The 22031-nt window shown below is 39.5% G+C and overlaps 1 protein-coding gene and 1 non-coding gene across 4 annotated transcripts in view; both read right to left on the bottom strand.

The window, feature by feature from the left end:
• The window catches only part of MTF1 (metal regulatory transcription factor 1), a 50208-nt gene that overhangs the window by 13942 nt on the left and 14235 nt on the right, over window positions 1-22031 (bottom strand). For all 3 annotated transcript variants that reach the window (XM_004467108.4, XM_004467107.4, XM_012528461.3), the window contains exons 3-7: window positions 14865-15103; window positions 13944-14075; window positions 11714-11787; window positions 11143-11279; window positions 6491-6568 (exon numbers count right to left, since the gene is read on the bottom strand). In XM_004467108.4, the coding sequence (XP_004467165.2) occupies window positions 6491-6568; window positions 11143-11279; window positions 11714-11787; window positions 13944-14075; window positions 14865-15103 (660 nt within the window). The remainder of the gene's footprint in view (window positions 1-6490; window positions 6569-11142; window positions 11280-11713; window positions 11788-13943; window positions 14076-14864; window positions 15104-22031) is intronic.
• LOC111766226 (U1 spliceosomal RNA) lies at window positions 12566-12728 on the bottom strand. Its single transcript, XR_002798323.1, has one exon. It is a non-coding gene; the product is annotated as a U1 spliceosomal RNA (small nuclear RNA).

Genomic DNA, 22031 nt, shown 5'->3' with positions numbered 1-22031 from the left:
ACAGTGAATTAGGAATTACCATTAAGCTGAAAGCTTTGCAACTTTCTCGTGGTTGTTATTTTTGTTCTACCTGTTCATAAGTCATTATCAGCAAAAACACCGTTAAAAACGAATGGGCTTGTGTGCCTCCATAAGAAATGAACAAGAATGTTCACAGCAACACAATTTATAATGACCCCAAATTAGAAACTATCCAAATGACCAACAGTACAAAGGACAAGCTAGTATATTCACTTAGAGAGGATGAATGATCTATAACTAGATGTAACAATATGGACTGATTAAACAAAATGTTACAAGAAAGAAGTTATACACAGATGAGTATGTCTTATACAATTCCAAAACTAGGCAAAACTAATCTTAGGTTGTTAGAAGGCAGGCTAGTGACTACCTTTAGGGAGAGGCAGTAGCTGGAACAGGGGATGAGGGGGCTTCTAGTGTTCTGTTTCTTGATCTGGGTGCTGGTTCCTTGGGTGTGATAAATTTTGACCATTTATCAAGCTATATATTTATGATCTGTGTACTTTTCTTCATATATATTATACCTCAATAAAAAGATTTTTAAGATTAAAAAAAGAGAGAGAGAATTGCTGGGGGGACCATATCTCAGCCACAGCTATGCATTAGGGCAAAAACACTGGGGGAAGAGAAAGTGGGAACAGCTACCATAAGCAGAGGAAACAGGAACAGGCTGAGACTTTGGGGACTGGAGTAAAGAGAGAAAGCTGATTGAGCCATTTCCTAATAGCATCAGCCCTCCTTTAACAAAGTATCTGAGTGAACCAAAGTTCATTTCTATGGACACATAAACACTGTCCAGACATCCAAATGACTATGTCATAAAAATTTTTCATTTCGTTTTAACAATTCTTAACTTTTTTAAAGCGAAGCAAAATTAATCCTATAACATCAAGATATTGCAGCCTTTTGAAAGACTAAATATAAGAAATGCTGGATGCCAGGGGCACAATATGTAATTTGACTTCAAAAGACAGATCTCCTCTTTCTCTTGCTCATAGAAATTGTGGTAAAAAAGGCTTCCCTTTTTATAAGTACTTTATGTCCCCTTATACCAGGATATCTTATCTGGTGACCATGGGGCTCCAGTCATATGTCACAGCCCCAGCCAGGGAGTACATTACTAAGCCATTTAATATAGTGCCAGAGATTAAAGGGATATTATATTCAAAAATTTTACAGTTGTTTAGCTCAGAGGGCATCCAGTACAACCAGTATAGAAATTTCATTAGTTCTGAAATGTGAATGTATATAAAAATAATATGACGTGTTTACTTCATTCTTTTCTCTTTGTACTTCTGATTGGTTCACTTCTTTTTTCTTCTTTCTTTCTTTCTTTTTTTTTTTTTAAGTACTGGGGCCAGAAAGTGAACCCCAGACCTCATAAGTGGGAAGCCGGTATTCAACCACTGAGCCACATTGCCTTCTGGTTCATTTATTTTGATCTATCTTCAATTTAACTGATTCTTTTTTTGGTCATTTCCAATCTGTTGTCAAGCCCATCCAAATTATTATTTTTTAAATTGCAGATATCATATTTTTTAGTTTCAAAATTTCCATTTGGTACATGTTTCATAGTTTCTATTTCCCTGATGAGATTTCCTAATTGTTCAATCACTACAAGCATATTCCTTTATGTCCTTGAGTATATAATAGCTGCTTATAAATCCTTGCTCACTAATTCCAACATCTGGGACATCTCAGGGTTGGTTGCCACAGATTAGCTTTTCTCCTGAATAGGGGTGATGTTATCCTGTTTCTTCATATGTCTTTTAATTTTGAATTGTCTTGGACATTGCAAATGAGATGTTGCAGAGAGTCTGGATTCTGTTATACTTCTCTGAAGAGTGTTGATTTTGTTTGTTTTTTTTAACAAGCTTTTAAGTTAGCTTTTTAGTGGAGAGCAGCTGTAATCTCTATTCTTTAGCCTTAGCAGGGCTTCTTAGAGTCTGTCCCATGCATCTAAAGCTTAGGGGCCAGACAGAGAACTGAGCAGATTTTATACATAGAATTTGGGTCTTCCCTTTTGTGGCTCTTTTTTTCCCCAGGTTATTCCCCCTTACTTTCCAAACACAGTGGTCACTATAACTCTGTCCTTTGGTTATTCAAGCCAGTAAGACCAAGTTTTTACTGAGTTTTGGGCTACCTAATTTATTGACAATGTAGGCGATTATCCATAAAACCTGAAAACCTACACAGTACACTTCCTATCTTCCAAGTGTCCTCTTCTTCCAAGGTTACTCTACAGTTGTTGTTGTTTTTTTTAACTTATTATTTTGAAATACTTCTAAACTTACAAGACAGTTCCAAAAACAACACAAAGTCCATACAGAGAACTTCAACAAAGCCATACCCCAAGATACCCAAAGCCACCAATTTTAACATTTTGCTACATGTATTAGTCTGCCAAAGGGATACTAATGCAAAGTACCAGAAATCTGTCAGCTTTTATAAAGGGTATTTATTTGAGATAAAAGCTTACAGTTACAAAGCCATAAAGAATCCAACTCAAGGTTGCTTTCTCACCAAAGTCAGTTACCATGTATTGAAGCAAGATGGTCACTGATCTCTGCCTGGTCTCTCCTTTCCCTCCAGGCTTCCAGTCCTCTCTCTCCTGGTTAAGACTTCCTTTATCAGCTGCAGACTATCAGATGAATGGCTCACCTCTCCCCAGGGCCTTAGCTGTTTGTGCCTTCTCTTTTCTGTCACATAGCAAAGTTCTCTCCTTTCCTCATGTGTCTTCTTGAGTGAATGTTCATTTATATAGGCCCACCAAGGGGGTGGAGACTCAACCTGAGTTATGTCTTACTGAGTGGTCAAATCAAAGCCCTAATCTTAACAGGTAATTTAATCAAGGACCCCTCAACTGAATCCAATATGATCAAAGGGCACCACACCCAGAATAGATTAGTTTACAAACATAAACTTTTTCTTTTTGGGATTCATAAATAATCTCAAACTGCCATACCACATTTGCCGTATCCCTCTAATTATGACAGTTTGAGGTTCTTTTATGACTCCCCAAAAGAGAAGGATTATGTTTTTGAACTAATCCACTCCTGTGTGTGTGGGGCCTTCTCTGACTGGTCTACATCAGTGAGGCATGAATTTTCTTTCTTTCTTTTTTTTTGTGAGGTACCAGGGCTGGGGATTTAACCCCAGACCTTGTATATGGGAAGCTGGTGCTCAACCACTGAGCCACACTGGCTTCCCCAAGTTGGTTTTTTTGTTTGTTTGCTCATTTTTTGAGGAGGTACTAGGGATCAAACCCAGGACCTCCCATGTGGGAAGCAGGTGCTCAACCATTTGAGTCACATCAGCTCCCTCATTTTTTTTTAAAGATTTATTTTTTTATTTCTCTCCCCTTCTCCCCACCCCCAGTTGTCTGCTCTCTGTGTCCATTTGCTGTGTGTTCTTCTGTATCTGCTTGCATTCTTGTCAGTGGCACCAGGAATCTGTGTCTCTTTTTGTTGTATCATCTTGCTGCGTCAGCTCTCTGTGTATGCAACGCCACTCCTGGGCAGGCTGCACTTTTTTTCACAGAGGATGGCTCTCCTTATGGGGCGCACTCCTTGTGCACGGGACTCCCCACGTGGGGGACACCCTTGCATGGCATGGCACTCCTTGCGCTCATCAGTGCTGCACGTGGGCCAGCTCATCACACAGGTCAGGAGGCCCTGGGTTTGAACCCTGGACCAACCATGTGGTAGGTGGACGCCCTATCAGTTGAGTCAAATCTGGTTCCCTCCCTCAATTTTCTTATCTTCAAGTTCTCTGATTCTTTCTTCTGCCATCTCCAATCTGCTGCTGAACCCCTCCAGGGAATTTTTAATTTCTTCAGCTCCCTTTGGTTCCTTTCATAATTTTTGTCTCTATTATGTTTACTTTGTATTCAGCTATCATTTTCCTGTTTCCTTTAGTTCTTTGTCCATTTTTTCCTTTAGTTATTTGAGCACATTTAGGGATTTTTTTTTTTTTTTTTAACAAGTAATTGGTACATCCAGGTCTGGTCCTCTTCATTGAGTTTCTAATGCTCTAATTTCCTTTGCCTGGGTCATCATTTCCTGTTTTTTTATATGTTTTGTGGCCTTCTGTTGAAACCTGAACATTTTTATATTTTAATGTATTACTGCTGGAATTTAGACCCTGAGGTACCTATTCCTAAGCAGTGTCCAGCTAGTATGACAGAGCTCTCTTTAAATGCCGGGAGCTAACAAAAAAATGAAAAATGAAAAATTTTTAAAAAGGAGGAGGAAAAAGAGACCTGTGCAACTGTTTTCCTTCAGGGCTTATCCATGAACCCGTTTAGAGACTAGTACCAGACCAAAGCATAGGGACCTACCTGATCCTTTCTGCACATGCCTCTGGTCTTGGGCCTACACTTGGCCCTAAGAATTCCCCTGGTTACACAGTTCCAAATGCCCCCTCTTCCCTAGGAAATAGTTTCTTCACAGTCCCAGGCACTGCACTATATGCCCTATAGCCAGCATTCCCTTGTCCCAAGCAGCCACTTGACTGCTGTCCCACAATGTTCTGTAGGAGAGCTTGGTGAGCCACCTTCTACTTGATGGGCAAGTTATGGGACAGTGATCCCTCAGGCCACCCAGAGAGACTGGACCAGACATACATGTGCACAAGGGTTACTCTGCTCCCTCCAGAACCTGGACCAGGTATTGACACTGGGAGCACAGGCTGGCTCCAGGAAGAGCTTGTGAGGAGCAGGAAAGCAGCCAGCCAGGATGCCACAAGTTCCTACTGCTTTTAAGTAGCCTTATTCTTGATTCGGCACTCATCCTGTTCCTTCAGACCTTTAGCTATTTTCTATAGCTTTGAGAAAGATGTTTCTTCCAGTTCCTGTTGGTTGTTCAAAGCTTTGGTAGGGGGACAGGGCCCTGAGTGTCTCATTCTGCCATCTGGAATGGGCCAGGGTTTCAAGGCCTTGCCTGCTTTTGTTCGTTCTCTAATGCCTTCAGGTAGCTGTTTTTTTGTTTTTGTTTTTTTAAATATTTTGTCCAATATGTATAGTTGTTTTCTGGAGAGGGCTTGTTTGTCTGATAACAGCAACTATGCCATTACCAGAAGGAAAATTCAGGCCTTGGAGTGAATAGTTTAAAATGTAGTTTCAGGAAAGCGGACTTGGCCCAGTGGACAGGGCATCCGCCTATCACGTGGGAGGTCTGCACTCAAACCCCGGGCTTCCTTGACCCATGAGGAGCTGGCCCATGCACAGTGCTGATGCGCGCAAGGAGTGCCCTGCCACGCAGGGGTGTCCCCCACGTAGGGGAGCCCCACGCACAAGGAGTGCGCCCTGTAAGGAGAGCCACCCAGCGCGAAAGAAAGTGCAGCCTGCCTAAGAATGGTGCCGCACGCATGGAGAGCTGACACAGCAAGATGATTCAACAAAAAGGAACACAGATTCCTGTGCCGCTGACAACAACAGAAGCGGACAAAAAGAAGAACACTCAGCAAACGGACACAAAGAACAGACAACTGGGGTGGGGGGGGAGAAAGAAAGAAATAAAATATATCTTTAAAAAAAAAAAGTTAAAAAAAAATGTAGTTTCAGACCTCATTCCAGAGACATGGATTCAAGAGGCTTAGGGTAAATAAAGCCCAAGGATCTATATTTTTAAAAATGCAACAGATGGTATCACTGACCATACTTTTAGAACATTCCTGAGTCATTCAGTCTCTGTTAAAGTACTTCCTATAACATCTATTCCTTATTTATTATGCATAAACTTATAGAAAACCTAATCTAATCTGTATTTATTTACTGGGAGAAAAAGAACAAAAAAATCCAGACTCAACAATTAGTGTTGTGGCAGAGTGAAAGTCAAAGATTGTCGTGAAGGAGCCTGAATAAGCTCAGACTCAAAGCAGTTGTCCCTAAGTCACATTAAAAAGTCACGGGAATGGAAGGAAAATTTCCTAACAGAGTGAATCAAAGCAATAGCAATTAGTTCCCTAAGACAGCCCTCTGCTTTAGAAGAGGACTCAGATGGGAGATTACCTTCAAAAACTCAATGCAGTGAGTTCAAGGAAGGGAAATGACTAACTCTGACCAGACGAGTAGGGTTTGAGAAAGTCTAGGAACTGGATTTCTGGCCACATCTTATAGAGAACAAGACATTAAACTCAAGGGCAGACCATTATACCTATTTTCTGCACCACAAGCTTAGCACCTGCACAGTGCCTGTATTAATATGAATACAGAGAGAAATTTTCTTGGGCCTAGAGTCATCAAGTGAGTGACCTGAGTCAGAGGGCATAGGTATCAGAGAGAACAACCTCTTCTTTGAGAGCTCTCATCAGGAGAATAAAAAGAAAAAACTCAAATAGTAATTTGAGTAAAGGAATACAACTAAGCCTAGAAGACTTCAAAGATTGGCCTTCCTCAGTTTTCTCAAGAAAGGGAGTGCTCAATTCCTGCACTTATTTTTCTAAGCAACTATATCACAGGTATACTTACTGTATTAGAATTTTCCCTCAATTCAGAATCCGTGGACAGAAGCCTCAAATCACTCAGACAGAGTGAGTGATTTGTATCCTGTGAAAGAGAAAAAATTCCAATTGAGTCATAAAAATCAGGATTTATAATAGCATATCATGTAATAAAACAATTATAAACTCCCAAAACTTCCAAATGTCTAGATATGCTACCTGGAGAAGCATAAACTATCCAAAATGAGGGCTATATGAGTTATTTCATTTTTAAAATCCTGATATTCTTAGAAGACTCTCTTATATTTCTTATAGATGGTTAAGAAAGTAAGGGTGCTTAAGTTATCGCATGACTCAGACTCCAGAGTAGCAAACGCTACAATAATGTGAAATGAATATCTGTTCAATTGATTTTTTTTTAAAGATTTTATTTATACCCCGCCCCTCTCATTGTTGGACACTTTGTTCTCCATGTCCATTTGCTATGTCCTTTCTGTGTCTGCTTGTCTTCTCTTTAGGAGGCACTGGGAACTGAACCTAGTACCTCCCATGTGGAAGAGAGGTGCTTAATCATCTGAGCCACCTCAACTCCCTGGTTTGTTGTGTCTCTCATTGTCTTTCCTCTTTGTGTCTCTTTTGTTGTATCATCTTGTTGTGTCAGCTTGCTGCACCTGCCCACCGCACCAGCTCACCTTCTCTAGGAGGCACTGGGAACCGAACCCGGGACCTTCCATGTGGTAGATGGAAGCCCAATCACTTGAGCTACATCCACTTCCCTGTTTAACTAACTTTTAACACTTACAAAGTGATTTCATGTGTCCTCATTTGCTATTCATATAAACTTTTGAAACACTTTATATTCCCATTTTAAATATGAGAAAATTGATGCTAACACAGTGGCAGTGAACTACCCAAGGACACATAACTAGAAGAAGGCAAACCCAAAAATGACCAAACCCAAAAATGACCAAAAAACCCATTTTTCTTCCATGATACCATGGTGTCGCCATTATGGGGATCCAAGAAATCCTTAATTTGGATGGTACTAAGGACTCATTATTCAAATATGGCTGCCCAGGCTAAGTCTGAATTCTAATTCTTAGAATGCAGTCATGATTTGTACCCTTTATGTGGTAACCCTTTTCTTCTAGGTATCAGGCACTGTTTCAGGCCAGGGATACAATAATGAACAAAATAATGTTCCTGCCCAGAAACATTATTTCCTCCACATTCTAGTGGGAGAGAGGAACAAACAAACAAATTAAAATAGAGTATGCAAGAAGATAATATAGAGTATGCAAGAGTGTGATGGATGTAAAGGGGACACGGAATGCCTAAGTAGGAGCTGCTTTTTTATTAGTTAGCGAAGGCCTCTCAGATAAGGTAACATTTGAGCAAATAATGAAGAAAAGAGGGGGTGTGCTATACACATCTCTGGGGGAAAGTGTTCCAAACAGAGGGGACAGCAACTACAAAGGTCTGGAGGCAGGACTGGGCTTTCATTGTTCACGGAACCACAAGAGAATATGACCGAAGTGAAGCGGAGAGAAGTAAATGAAGTGAGAGAGGTGACCAGGTCAGATTATGTAGGGCCTTGTGGCCCATTATGAAGATTTAAACTTTTATTTTAAGTAATACAAGAAGCTAATAGATGTTATCAGCAGAGGAAGAAAGTTACTTGCCATACGGTTTAGAAAGATCTCTCAGGCTGATATATGTAGAATAGCCTGTGGCAGAGTGAGGTGGGGTGGGGACAGGAAAAGAGAAAAGATGCAAAGACGACCATTTAGCATGCTACTGCAGAAATCCAGGCAAGTCAGAAACAAAAGGATAAATATTGCTTGGTCTCGCAAATATGGACTAAATACAAAGAATAAATGCATTGGAGTTAAAACCTAGAGTAAAGATTATTAGGAGATAGAAGGGCTGAGAAGGTGTACTGATGCTTAAGGTATGTGGAAATTTTAATTAACTTGACTGTAAAAGTGTGAAAATGGATAGAGTTGATGGTAACACATTAAAGTGAGCAGAACTAATGTAGATGGTCTATAAATGGGATTGTGGTTGAAAAGGGTAGTCTAGGGATGTAAATGTCAATTGAAAGAAAACTAGAGAATAATCTAGAGACTGAATAACACCGTGAATGCAGAGATGGATAACTGTGGTTTAATAATACAAATACAAGATTGTCCTTCTATGAACTAGAACAGATGTACGTCACTATTGCAGGGTGGTGAGAATGTGAAGAAGCATGGGAAAAACACAATGAATGTAACCTATGGACTATAGCAATACTATGATATTATTGCATCGATGCTAAAGATGTACTGTTTAATAATGGGGAGGTATGGAAAAAATATACCAAATGTATGCTATAGATCATAGTTAGTGGTAACGGTCTAATGATATTATCTAATAATCTGTAACAATGTTACACAACAAAGTAGTATTTTGGTGGAGAGTTGTTGAATGGGAATTCCATACATGTTTATGATTGTTTTATAAGTTCACATCCTCTCTTTATAATAAAAACATATTTTTAAAAAATCCAGGCAAGTGATGATAGTGGTTTGAATGAAATGATCCAGAAGTGATGAGATTCTAGATATATTCTCAAGGTTTGCAGGTAGAGTGGATATGGAATGGAGTCAAGAATGATTCCAAGGGAAGCAGATGTGGCTCAAGCAATTGGGCTCCCAACTACCATAAGAGAGGTTCAGGGTTCGATTTCTGGGGCCTCCTGGTAAAGGCAAGATGGCCCATAAGGAGTGCTGGCCACAGAGAGAAGACAATAGGGGTGGGGGAGGGGAGACAAATAAATAAATCTTTAAGGAAAAAAGAATGATTCCAAGATTTTTGGCCTCTGCCCCTAGAAAAACAGATATGCTATTTATTAAGATGGGAAAACTGCAGGAGAAATAAGTTGGAAAATGTTAAGTTTGTGACGCCTAATAGATAGCTGAGTAGAGATGTTGAATAGGTGGTTAAATATACAAATTCTGGAGTTCAGGGAGAGATCCTGGTTGGAGATGCAAATTTGGGCTCAAAGGAAATACAGATGTCATTCAAATTCTTGAAAACAGATGAGAATTACTCCACTGAGGAACCAACAAGACCCAGAGAAGATGAGATCTGAGGTGACCACCGGGGCACTCCAGCATTTAGAGATTGCTGGCAGTTGTCCTTGTATTATTACAGAAACGAAAAATTGATGATCACTTAATAAATGCAGATCAGTAAACAAAGACTCTCAAATCTCCATGTTTTTTATCTGGTTTCACAGATGAAGACCTCAGAAAGCCAGGCCTCAGAGGCTGCACTATTCATAACTAATGCTATTGTCTCTCAACACAGGGGTTAAGAACTCCTCTCTGAAGCCTGACTGCCTGTCTAAATTAGACTAATTAAAAGCTATGGAATCCTAGGCAAGTTATTTAATTTCACTTTGCTTCAAGTTTCTCTGTCAGTAAAATGGGGATAATAATACCTGACACACAGAATTTCTGTGAGTGCGTTAGTACATATAAAAGCACTTAGGACAATGCCTGGCATATAGCAAATATTCGATAAATATTAGCTATCATTATTAACAAAATTACACGGGGTGGGGGGGAGATCATTTTAAAGGGATCCTTTGTTGTTTAAAAATGGAAACCACAAAATTAGAGTGTGCTATCTCTCCCCAAAATCAAAATCATACTACATACTCTAGGAACCTCATTATTCAAAAGACATCAGACTGCTTAAGTTTCTTTACCTGTAAAATGCAGGTTATAATAGTACTCACTTCACAGTTTTAACAGCCATAAGGTAAGTGCTCAATACCATATTAGAAGTTAATAACAGTAAATTTATTGCAAGATTTCTCTTGAATGAAGCTGCAGGGGGAAGGGAAATAGAATACACTTGGTAAAGAACAGGGGAAGCAGATGTGGCTCAAATGGTTTGAGTCCTTGCTTCCCACTTGGGAGGTCCCGGTGCCTCCTAAAACAAAAGAAAACAAAACAAAAGAAAAACAAACAACAAGCAAACAAATGAAAAAACCAACTCAGGGGAGCTGATGTCACTCAGTGGTTGAGCACCAACTTCCCACATATGAGGTCCTGAGTTCAATCCCTGTCCGTTCCCCCTCCCCCCCCCCCCCCCCCCCCCCGTACCTAAAAAAAAAAAAAAAAAAAAAAAAAGGACAAACTCGCAGAGGCTTGTCTTAGGCCAATGGCTTTCAAACTGTTTGGTCAGCAGGGAATCAAAAAAGGCAAGTGACTCTCCCACAGACTGTGCCTGACTCTCCAAAGATGGATGTGTGAAGCAAATTATTAATCTATGTTCCATACTCAAGTACAGATACTTCACTTTAAAGACATGAATAGGAAAACAGCCTCTAACAGCAGCTGGCCAATCCTCTGAAAGCCACTCTGAGGGCACTGGCTTTAAGAACACCTTCTCCCACCATACCTGATGGAAATGAAGCAGAGCTATTATCAGAGGCTGAAGGATAGGGAGCCTGGTGAAATAGCTGTCTTTCACTACCCTGCACAAAGATATAAATCTTGACCCTGATTGCTTCCCTCTCACCAACAGGCATATACAGAATAAATTTTAACCCTTTATTTTGATACACAAACAACTGTTGCTGTTCTGTAGTGATCAGATCAAAGCAAGAGACAAAACACTGCGTACCTCTGATCCATTATGATTTGTAAGTGCATTGTATGTGTGGCCTTTGTTATCGTGACCTTTCATGTGACTTTTGAGACTGTACTGAGTGCTGAATGTTTTCTCACAGCCATTACTGGGGCAGAAAAAGGGCCTTTCACCTGCAAAAATGACAAAGTAGCGTTATTTTGACAATAAAGTCATTTCACTGGATTAAGAAATCTACCTTTTCCCTACAAAGGGAAGTAAATATTCTTAGGATTCAGGTAACAGTTAAAAGATAGATAAGTTCCATGTTAATCATCACAGTCCTAAACTTAATGCAGAGTAATGCACAGGAAGGGCCTATTCCTGGAGAGTCTAAAAAGAAGATTATTCGTTTTCTCAAAGGATCTTTTTGAAGTTATTTCGATATTTATTTCATTTCTTAGACTGAATTCCAGAGTTCAACCCTTAGATCTTTTCACCTCTGAAAAAAACTCAAACATTACTGCAGATTAGGCTTGCTCTCTATATGTAGCTCTAAAGGGCTCAACAGCAACATAGATATTTATGGGCTTGATAAAAGTTAAAATAAAAAATAGCCTAAACTCACCAGTATGTGTACGGACATGAGTTTTAAGGTGGTGGCTTGCTGCAAATGCTTTTCCACAGCCATCGTGATCACATCTAAGGAGATGTTTAAGCAAAGAAAAACAGCAGTCATTAACCAATAGGTCTTTAATCTTCAACATCTTTTTCAAATACAAACTAAAACAAATTTTCAGAACACTAAGATCAAAAGAATGAAAACTGGTTTTATGGATGGGATTGAGATGACCCTGGAAAAGTAAGGTGACATTTTGGGTTATGATCACCCAGTATAAATATTTCTTGTCCTATAGGTAAAGCATAGGTTGAGAGCCTGACAATTTATGCCTTTTCATGACTTAACAAAACTTTATGAAGAGTGAGAAATGGAATGGAAAATCTACTGCCAGTGGAATATTAGCAATATTGATAGTGGGTAGAGAGACTCTCACATATGCATGGGAGCCTGAAACATAGTATTAGAACAGTGATCAGTCAGAATTTTTTGACAGTAAAGACTTATCTATATTCTTCAGTACTGAGATCTATTCTTTCTCCTTTACTTTCTTGGTAACCAAAGCCAGAAGTAATCTTCCCTTTCTCAGAACTCCTAAGGCATTAATTAATCTACATACTTCTTCAATGGCCCCTCTCACTTCCAATCTGGTATCATCTTTATTTGTGTACATTTGTTATCTGTTCTCATAGACTGTAAACTCTTCAAGGGCAGGGTCCATGTAGTTCTTCATATTTGCTATAGTTCTTGCACATAGAAGGCACTCAATAATTATTTATAATGAATGCTCTTCCTTATAAATGAAAATAGTTTATTTCTATAAACAGGAAGTTTCCCTAATGTATGTTTGTTTGTTTGTTTTAGGGGAGAGCACAAACGCAGTCCCCCACTACCACAAATTATGGAGTTGAGTTTCCCACATTTGGGGAAATCACAGGGTCAGCACATCTGGAGTGCAATGGATAAGCCTCGCCCTGGGAAAACCACCTTCGTGATCATGGGATCTCCCCTGCCAGGAAAGTATGCATTTTAATTTTTAATTACATATAATCATGACATCTGAAGTCCCATCTTATATTCAAGAAGAAATTCCTAGTAGTTTTAATCATCACCAAAAATAAATGCATGTGACTGAATAGAAATCAAGAGTCCCCTCAGCAACCTATGGGAGTAAAAGTAACCTAAGCTTCACAGCATCTGGAGAGTAGCAAGCCAGAATCTAACTACTCTTGCTTTTAAAGGGGCCATGACTCAAATTCTATTCCATTTAATTGGCATTGGAGTTGACTGTCCTTTGTTTCTAAGTATTCTAATAAAGAGATGAGTGATTTGAAAAGGGAGAGGTAGCATGTTTATTACATGAATATAACTGTTATCTCCTGCCAATCTTAAAAGGGCAATTTTTCATAGGCCGTTTTCAGTAATACATCTCTATATTACATTTAGGAGGTTACTAACTGATTATCTCACAATAAATGTCATATCATCATCCAAAATTATTTTTGAACATATACTGAAAGCCCAGATCATGTTAGGTGGTATAAGAAGGGAAGAAAGTAGTTGATAACTAGCCTTTCTTTCAAGCTTAGTAAACTTATACATATACCTATTTAATATACTTATTAAATGTAAAATATATTTATATATTTGACATATATAAATAAAAATGGATGATATCCATGTGTGTGTATTCATGTATATGATATTATAAAGCAGCAACTGAACAAAGAATGTAACACCTTTTGTGCTAGCCTAAGCATTTTACCCCTTAATTCCCCTTTCATCCCTCCTCCCCTTGCTCTCTCAGCTCTTGGGTAGGTATCCCTCCTCTGTGCTCAAAGCACTTTGGGCATCTCTCAGTCTCAGATGCTGTCTAGTTACTTGTTCTTTTCTACTAGATTGTAAGGTCCTAAGAAAAAAAGCCTGTGTCTTACTGCTTCTCTAGCACTAATAGAAGAACCTACCACATAAGTGAGTTTCAACTAATGCTTCTTGAAAATAAGGGGAAAAATGAGGCAGAAAGACCATAGTCCATAGAGTAAGGATGTTCCTGGAACCTATCACTACTCCTCCAATCTGCAATAGCTGGTTAAAGCTATCCTGGGGAAGGCTATCACTGCCAAAGAAAAAGCTAGAGAAAGGAGTTTTCTTTCTACTTTGAAAATGTTCAGAGTATATCCAGACACCCAGGTGAACCTGGTTTGAAATAAACAGGCCTGTAGAAACCAGCAAGACCTACCGAAATGGCTTTTCTCCTGTATGGGTTCGAATGTGCTTCCTCAGATCACTGAGTGTGGTGAAGTATTTGCTGCATCCTTCAGATTCACAGTTAAATGTTTTCCCTGTGTGAAGCCTCTGATGTGCTTTCAGCCTGGAAAATATCCCAGAGAAATTCCCTTTGTCATAAAGTACTACAGAGCCTCCCTATGTCAGCTTAATGACATTCGGGGTCAAGTACATAGGAATTCTATACACATAATATATTAGCATCCAATTTTCTTTGCCTGAAAAGAAATTCAGAAAAGCATATTTCAGAGTGGTTATGAGCATGACTCTGGTGCTAAACTACCTGGTACTGAGACCATGAGCTGGTACCAGACTTCTCTGTGCTTCGGTTTACTTATCAGTTGTGAGGATTATACTTAGCACAGTGCCTAGCACATAGGGAGTGCTTTATACATGTTAGCTATTGTTATTTTTGTTATTTTATACTTGGTGTCGAAGACTAATAGAGGTTGCCTGCTATAAACAGTGGAAAAGAGAAAAGGCAATTGAATCGGACACTCCCTATTTCCCAGGGTTATCTTCAAGGTGAGGCAGGAAAAAAGTTTTCTTCAAAGTGAGGTAGGAAAGAAAATTACAGCAGTTACCAAACCACGATCCTGAGCCAAAGAGAGATACAACTCTACACCAAATACTAAAATACCCAGGCAGAATGTCATTCCATGAGATACAAATCTAAACATGGGATATAGATATTTTTAACTAACCCAGTATATGTTAATCTTTAAGTAAAAAGTTCATCTAGTGAATTTTAAATAATTAAGCACAGCTGTGCCTTTTAAAGCCCTGAAAGTGAACATCTCTATTGTGCAGAGGGCGAGAGCTCTGCAATCCTGAGTTGCTTAGGGCTGTGGAGCAAGTGGAAGAAGAGGCTGACCTGTACAGCGTGTTGAACGCCTTCTCACAGCCCTGAACATCGCACTCAAATGGCTTCTCCTTCGTGTGCACGCGCACGTGGATCCTGAGGCTGTAGGAGGTGAGGAAGGCCTTTCCGCAGCCCTCCTGATTACAGACAAAGGTGTACTCTCCTCGGTGAGTCTTCTGATGGGTGCGCAGGTTGCCTGCTGTGCTGTAGGTGCGGGGACAGCCTTCAAAGGTGCACTGGTACCGCTTTACCTGGCATAAAGAGGATTATCTCATCAGGAGGACAACAGAGCTACAAGGGCTTAATTCCCCACAGAGCTCAGGTCTCAGGAAATGTGGACGATACAAATGGATTTTTATCATAAACACAGAAAACAACCTCTAACGACAAAGTTGGGAAATCTTCCCATTGATAACATTTTACTGGATAACAAATGATGTATAAGAGGGAAAAGAAAAACTTGTATGTAGGTAAATATTCCAAATATATATAAAAAAGGGTGTTATCTGACTCTAGTATACATCTGTCCCCTAAAGGTTGGGATATACTGTCACAATTATCTATATCCAAATAAAATCCTAACTTTGTTTTAAGGATTGATTAAACCCCCTGCCCTCTGGTGCTACATGTTGATTGAAATTAACCACCATTACACTGAGTCTAAAACATCCTGAAATTTATATACTTAAATTATCAAGCAATTATTTCCCCAGCATAGTTCCCACTGCAAATTTTCAGGTCTACAAAATGAAAACAATGTATCAAGAATTTCTTGGAATATTTGGAGTATGACATTTTTCAATCTACCAGCCTCTTTGCTTCCTTTTACCACCAAAGTTCTTGAAAAAGCAGTCTACACGTGCCTCCATTTCCTTCGATACTCATGCATACCATAACCATTTGGCATGCTGGTTTCCCTGTACTAAAATTAATTCTTTTGGTCAAACTCTTTCATCCTTCCCTATTCTGTACAATTTACAATATCCCTCATTGATGATGTTTTCTCTTCTGAAAACTTGTCCTTCAACAACATAGCAATATCATTCATCTTGGTTCTTTTCCTACTCCTCAGGGCATTCGTTCTGTCCTTTTCTGAGCCATTCCTTTCCCCTAACTCCCAAACACAGGTATATTCCAGACCTTATCTCTCATCTCCCAAATCTTCACTCATGTCTACAGTGGTGCACTGGAAACAGCATTAGACTTAGTAGCAGAAGACTAAATTCTGAGAAGTGGACTTGGCCCAGGGGTTAGGGCGTCCGTCTACTACATGGGAGGTCCACGGTTCAAACCATGGGCCTCCTTGATCCGTGTGGAGCTGGCCCATGCGCATTGCTGATGCGCGCAAGGAGTGCCCTGCCACGCAGAGGTGCCCCCCATGTAGGGGAGCCCCACGCACAAGGAGTGCGCCCCATAAGGAGAGCTGCCCAGCGCGAAAGAAAGTGCAGCCTGCCTAAGAATGGCACCGCCCACAGGGAGAGCTGATGCAGCAAGATGATGCAACAAAAAGAAACACAGATTCCCATGCCACTGACAACAACAGAAGCGGACAAAGAAGACAAAGCAGCAAACAGACACAGAGAACAGACAACTGGGGTGGGCAGGGTGGGGGGGAAGGGGAGAGAAATAAATAAATCTTTAAAAAAAAAAAAAGACTAAATTCTGGCACTATGGTCAAGTCCTTGAGCAAACTATTTCACTTCTCTGAATTTGAAGATCTTTATTTCTAAAATAGGAATATTAATGCCTATTCTGCCTGTCTCACAGTACATCCAAATGGAACAAAATGGGATAAAACATTTGTGAAAATAGTTTTAAAATTATTTGATGCTATACATATGAAGATACCAGCAGTATCTTCTCTTTAGTCTTTTTTTTTAAAGATTTATTTTATTTTTATTTCTCTTCCCTCTCCACCCCACCCCCCCGACCCTGTTGTCTGCTCTCTGTGTCCATTTGCTGTGTGTTCTTCTGTGTCCGCTTGCAATCTTGTCAGGCAGCACCAGGAATCTGTGTCCCTTTTTGTTGCGTCATCTTGCTGTGTCAGCTCTCCATGTATGTGACACCACTCATGGGCAGGCTGCGCTTTTTTCGCACATGGCAGCTCTCCTGTGAGGCGCACTTCTTGTGCATGGGGCAACCCTACACATGGGTCAGCTCACCACACGGGCCAGGAGTCCCTGGGTACCAAACCCTGGACCTCCTATATGGTAGGCAGACACTCTATCAGTTGAGCCACATCCGCTTCCCTTTAGTCTTAACATCTTCATGTGCATAAATCTCTAATCCTAAACTTTCTCCAAAGTGTCAGTCCATATCTCCAACTACCTTTTTGTTTCTTATTCCTCAACATTTACTGACCTACTGTCTCCCAGGCACCATGCTAGATACCATAGAAAAGAATGTGAAGAAGGCAAAATCTCTTATCTTTAAAGAGCTCTACTTTCCTACTTTTTTTGGCGGTACCAGAGTCAGGGATTGAACCCAGACCTCGTACATGCGAAGCTAGCATTCAAACCACAAAGCGACACTGGCTCCCCTAAGAAGCTCTACTATTAAGGAGACAGGCATGTGCACAAATTATTATACAGTGTTGAGTGCTACAATAAATACATGCCTTGGGAACATAAAGAAGAAAACAACTAACTCTTCTTAGAGAGAAAAGAGATCAGTGAAGCTTAAAAGCCAAGGTACTCTCTCTGAACTGAGGGCGGTTTTTTTTGCTTGTTTGTCTAGTTTTAAGGGATGAGTTGGAAAGGTGTTCTTCAGAAACAGCAGGAAGAGGACACTCCAAAAAGAGGGAACAGCATGGGAAATACAGAGAGAGAGAGATGAATGAATGAGCTGTGTGCAGGGAACCCACAAATACATTTGCAGTATACGAGAGATTGGCAGGAGAGGAATCTAGAAAAATAAGATAAGGCCTCCTTAGTTAAGCTAAAGAGAAGAAGAATAAATGAAGAACCATCTATAGGTTTTAAATAAGACAACAATACAGGATGGACTGGAAGGGAAAGAGAAGAGAAGGGACAGAAGTTAAGAGAACTGAAAGTGGAAATTATGTGAATTTAAGGAGGGAAGAAATGACTGACTGGAATAACTACTAGATGCTAAAGATGAAAGGTGGGGGGGTATAAAGGAGGAGAAGATTAGCTCAACCCCCAAGTTTATGACCTGGATGACTAGGATAGATGGTCACAATGCCAATTTTGGGCTGGATAGGAGGATGCATAGTGATGATGAGTTGGGTATGCTGCCAGGGCTTCCAGGTGAACTGCCTCGTAGACAGTTGGACATACAGGCTAGAAGCTAAGAAGAAAGCCTACAGCAAAAGTCTTTGGTACACAGATAATTGATGACTTTACCTGTATACTAAAGCAGGATCAGGTTCAAGGCCCAGTTCTATTACTTACTAGCTGTGTAACCTTGGGAAAATTACTTAAACACACTAAGCCTCAATATCCTTATTTATAACATGGAGGAAACAAAATCTGTCTTTGCAGGGTTGTTGCAATGATTAGGAATAATGTATATAAAGCATTTTAATATAGTGAGTGGCATACAGTAGGTACTCAGTAAAGTAATAGATCTTACAAGAGGACAAAGGAGTAACTCCTGAAAGTCACCAGACTTTAAGATACTAGTAAAAGAAAGGAAGCCCTTGGTAGATGAGTAGGAAAAAGGGCTGGAGAAGTAAGAAGAGACAAAGGAGAATGATGGCACAGAAGCCAAAAGAACAAGCATCTCAAGGAAAAAGAAATAACTCAAAATTTCAAAAGTCAGAGAAAACAAAGAAGAAATGGGGAAACTACTAGCATACAGGAATTTGCTAATGACTTAGCAAATTTTAATGGACTTATGAGATCAGAAGTCTAGATTAAGTGAAAGGTGAAATAGAGGTAGAGTAGAAACGGAAACTAGCAGCAGAAGTAGACTTTTGAGTTTATTTATTTATTTATGTAAGATAGGCCTCATGCCTATTTGGAAAGGGAAAAGTCCTGGAAGAAAAGGAAGTGAGACGTTGGGGATTTAGGGAAGAAAATTAAGGAGAGAGAGAGATGGGGAGCAGATGTAGCTCAAGTGGTTGAGTGCTTGCTTTCCATATAGGAAGTCCCGGGTTTAATCCTCAGTACTTCCTAAAAAAACAAACGAAGAAACCAACTCTTATTGGGGAGCAGACGTAGCTCAGTGATTGAACACCTCCTGCTTACTTATGAGGTCCTCTGTACCTCCTTTAAAAAAAAAAAGGCCTGGGTGGAAAGAAAAGCCTCAGGTAGGAAGAGGGACATTCCATTTCAGAGAACAGCTGAATTGAGATAAGGATGGGTGTGACTCAGGGGCCCACTCATTTTTTCTGTAAAGGGCTAGATAGTAAATATTTTAGGCTTTGCAGGACAGGCAGTGTAGAAGGAGCTATAGATAATAAAATGAAAAGCATGGCTGTGTTCCAATAAAACTTTATTTACGGACTCTGACATTTGAATTTTATACAATTGTCATGTGTCATGAAATATTAGTCTTCTTTTGTTTTTTTTCAACCACTTATAAACGTAAAAACGATTGTTAGCTCGAGGGCAATACAAAAAGTCACACGGATGCCTCAGACATAAGGACACAGTCAAGTTAAAAGTGAAAGATTGGAAAAGGTTGGAAATAGTAACCAAAAAAGAGCTCGAGTAGACTAGATAAATGTAAAATAACAATATTATAGTATATGAACAATAATTACTCAGTTCAACTAGCAAATTGTTCCTGTGATCAGTATTCTGTAAGTTTCTTCAAACAAAATAAACACTTGCTTTTAACTGAGGAGAACTGGAGAAGAAATATACTTTTCTTTAACCCTTTCTTATGCACACTTGTTAATTAAAATAATCCACCTGGATCAATAATGATTTAGTATGACTATTGTTGAAAAATATTTTGAGTTTTTCTGCTTCATAAAATTATGAGTTGGCATAGTGTTATCTGCTGTAATTCATTATAATAAGATGTGAAGAATTCCTAAATAGGAATTTGATTATCCAGAAAGAATTATGGTCTAAATGGAAATTAAATAACTAAACCAGTAATTTATTTCATTCTTAGAGATTACTATGTCCAATAGTTAGAGCTGTAATATAAAAATTAGAATAGTTATAATTAATTTCTATTAGAATTATTATTTACATGTATAAATGTTGGTTACTATACCATTTCTTATAACTGATTATATTGAATCTAACCTGGCCTTGCACTCTCTTTTAAAATATCATTTCTATCTATTTTTCTATTTATTTTACAATTTACAATAAAGGTCTTTTTTAAGAGCTAAAAAAAGACCACTGATTATATACTTTGGATAGATCATATGTTATATGAATATATCTCAATAAGTAAAACTGCTTAAAAAAGAAATAAAATAAAACTGCTTTTTAAAAAAGATTTATTTATTTATTTCTGTCCCCTTCCTCCCCCCCCACCCTGGTTGTCTGTTCTCTGTGTCTATTTTGCTTCGTCTTCTTTGTCCACTTCTGTCGTTGTCAGCGGCATGGGAGTCTGTGTTTCTTTTTGTTGCGTCATCTTATTGTGTCAGCTCTCTGTGTGTGCGGCACCATTCCTGGGCAGGCTGCACTTTCTTTTGTGCTGGGAGGCTCTCCTTATGGGGCGCATTCCTTGTGCGTGGGCTCTCCTATGCAGGGGACATCCCTGTGTGGCACGGCACTCCTTGAGCGCATCAGCACTGCGCGTGGGCCAGCTCCACACAGGTCAAGGAGGCCTGGGGTTTGAACTGCGGACCTCCCACGTGGTAGACGGACGCCCTAACCACTGGGCCAACTCCACCGCCCAAAACTGCTTAATAAATAAATAATTGTGCAAGAATAGCCAGAAATAGCAGCAATATAAACAGGGGAAACAGAGAGATTGAGAGGGGAGGAATTTCCTTGTTTGTCTATTATTAGTATTGAAATAATGAAAATGCTTTAATAATGATTGAAGTGATGAATGCACAACTATGTGATTATACCAGATATCACTGATTGTACACTGTGGATAAAATATGTGCTTTATTAATATGTATCAATAAAATTGATTTATTTTTTAAAAAACAGGGTGGGTTGGGGGAAAAATACACCAAATGTAAGATATGGACTATAGTTAGTAGTAATATTTTGACGATGCTCTTGTATAGTTTGTAACAAATGGATCACAACCTGGCAAGGTGTTGGTACATGAGTGATGTATGGGACACCTATATGATGTTGTGCATGTTTATTTTTTATGTTCAAAACTTTTACTATACACTTATTGTTCATGTATGAATGATATACTTCAATTTAAAAAAAAAGTCACATGGAAGGATTTGGCCTGTGGGCCTTAGTTTGCTGACCCCTAAAACCTGTGAGGGGAGGGGAGGAGCCCTGAGTCCTCCAGTCTCCTCTCTAACTCCCTCTCTCATCTGCCCAACCCAAAGGCAAGTGCTCTTTCTGCTCGCTCCCTGGTCATTCCTTACCCTTCTCACTGCTACTGAACTGAATTACTGACTCACCAGTCTAAGTATTATTCTTCTCATGTGTTAGGGCCTAGTTTTGAAGCCAATCACTGCCAGATTATTTCTAAAACAATGTTTTACACACGCCATCTTTCTATCCAAATGATAAAGGTGGCTGCTAGTCAAAGTCCTTCACAAGTCCTGTTTCACTGTCTATCACATTACTCTGTAACCAGCCAAAAGGTTGGCTCTGCCCAGGCCTGCGGCAACTGTACACCCCTCCCCAACTGCAATAGTGAATTCCCACTTTCTTGCTGTTGTTCACTCCTTCCTCATTATGGGAAATGTCTGGTTCCTTTCTTCTCTGCTTTTCTGAGTCTGTCTCTTTCTTCATTTCAAGCTTCACTACTTCCAAGGCACTCCACAATCACTCCATGTCTAGGTAACGGTACCCCTTTCTCAATTCCGACAACAGTTAACTAAACTACTCATCTGATATTTAGTTTATATTGTTAATTATCCTCTCATGCATATATCCTGACTACCCATCAATACTAAGAACCTCTTTTGGTGCTGCCAGATAAGAGATTTCAAAATAATCACTGACCAGTAAGAAGAACTAGGACTGTGAATGAGGCAATAAAGGAGTCTGCTTGGCTAATTATAAGGCTTATGACAATAGTCAAATGATAAGAGCAGAATTTCAT

The sequence above is a fragment of the Dasypus novemcinctus genome, chromosome 9 (assembly GCF_030445035.2).
Source record: "Dasypus novemcinctus isolate mDasNov1 chromosome 9, mDasNov1.1.hap2, whole genome shotgun sequence".
NCBI classification, from domain to species: domain Eukaryota; kingdom Metazoa; phylum Chordata; class Mammalia; order Cingulata; family Dasypodidae; genus Dasypus; species Dasypus novemcinctus.
This window is presented reverse-complemented; position numbering and strand designations above follow the sequence as displayed.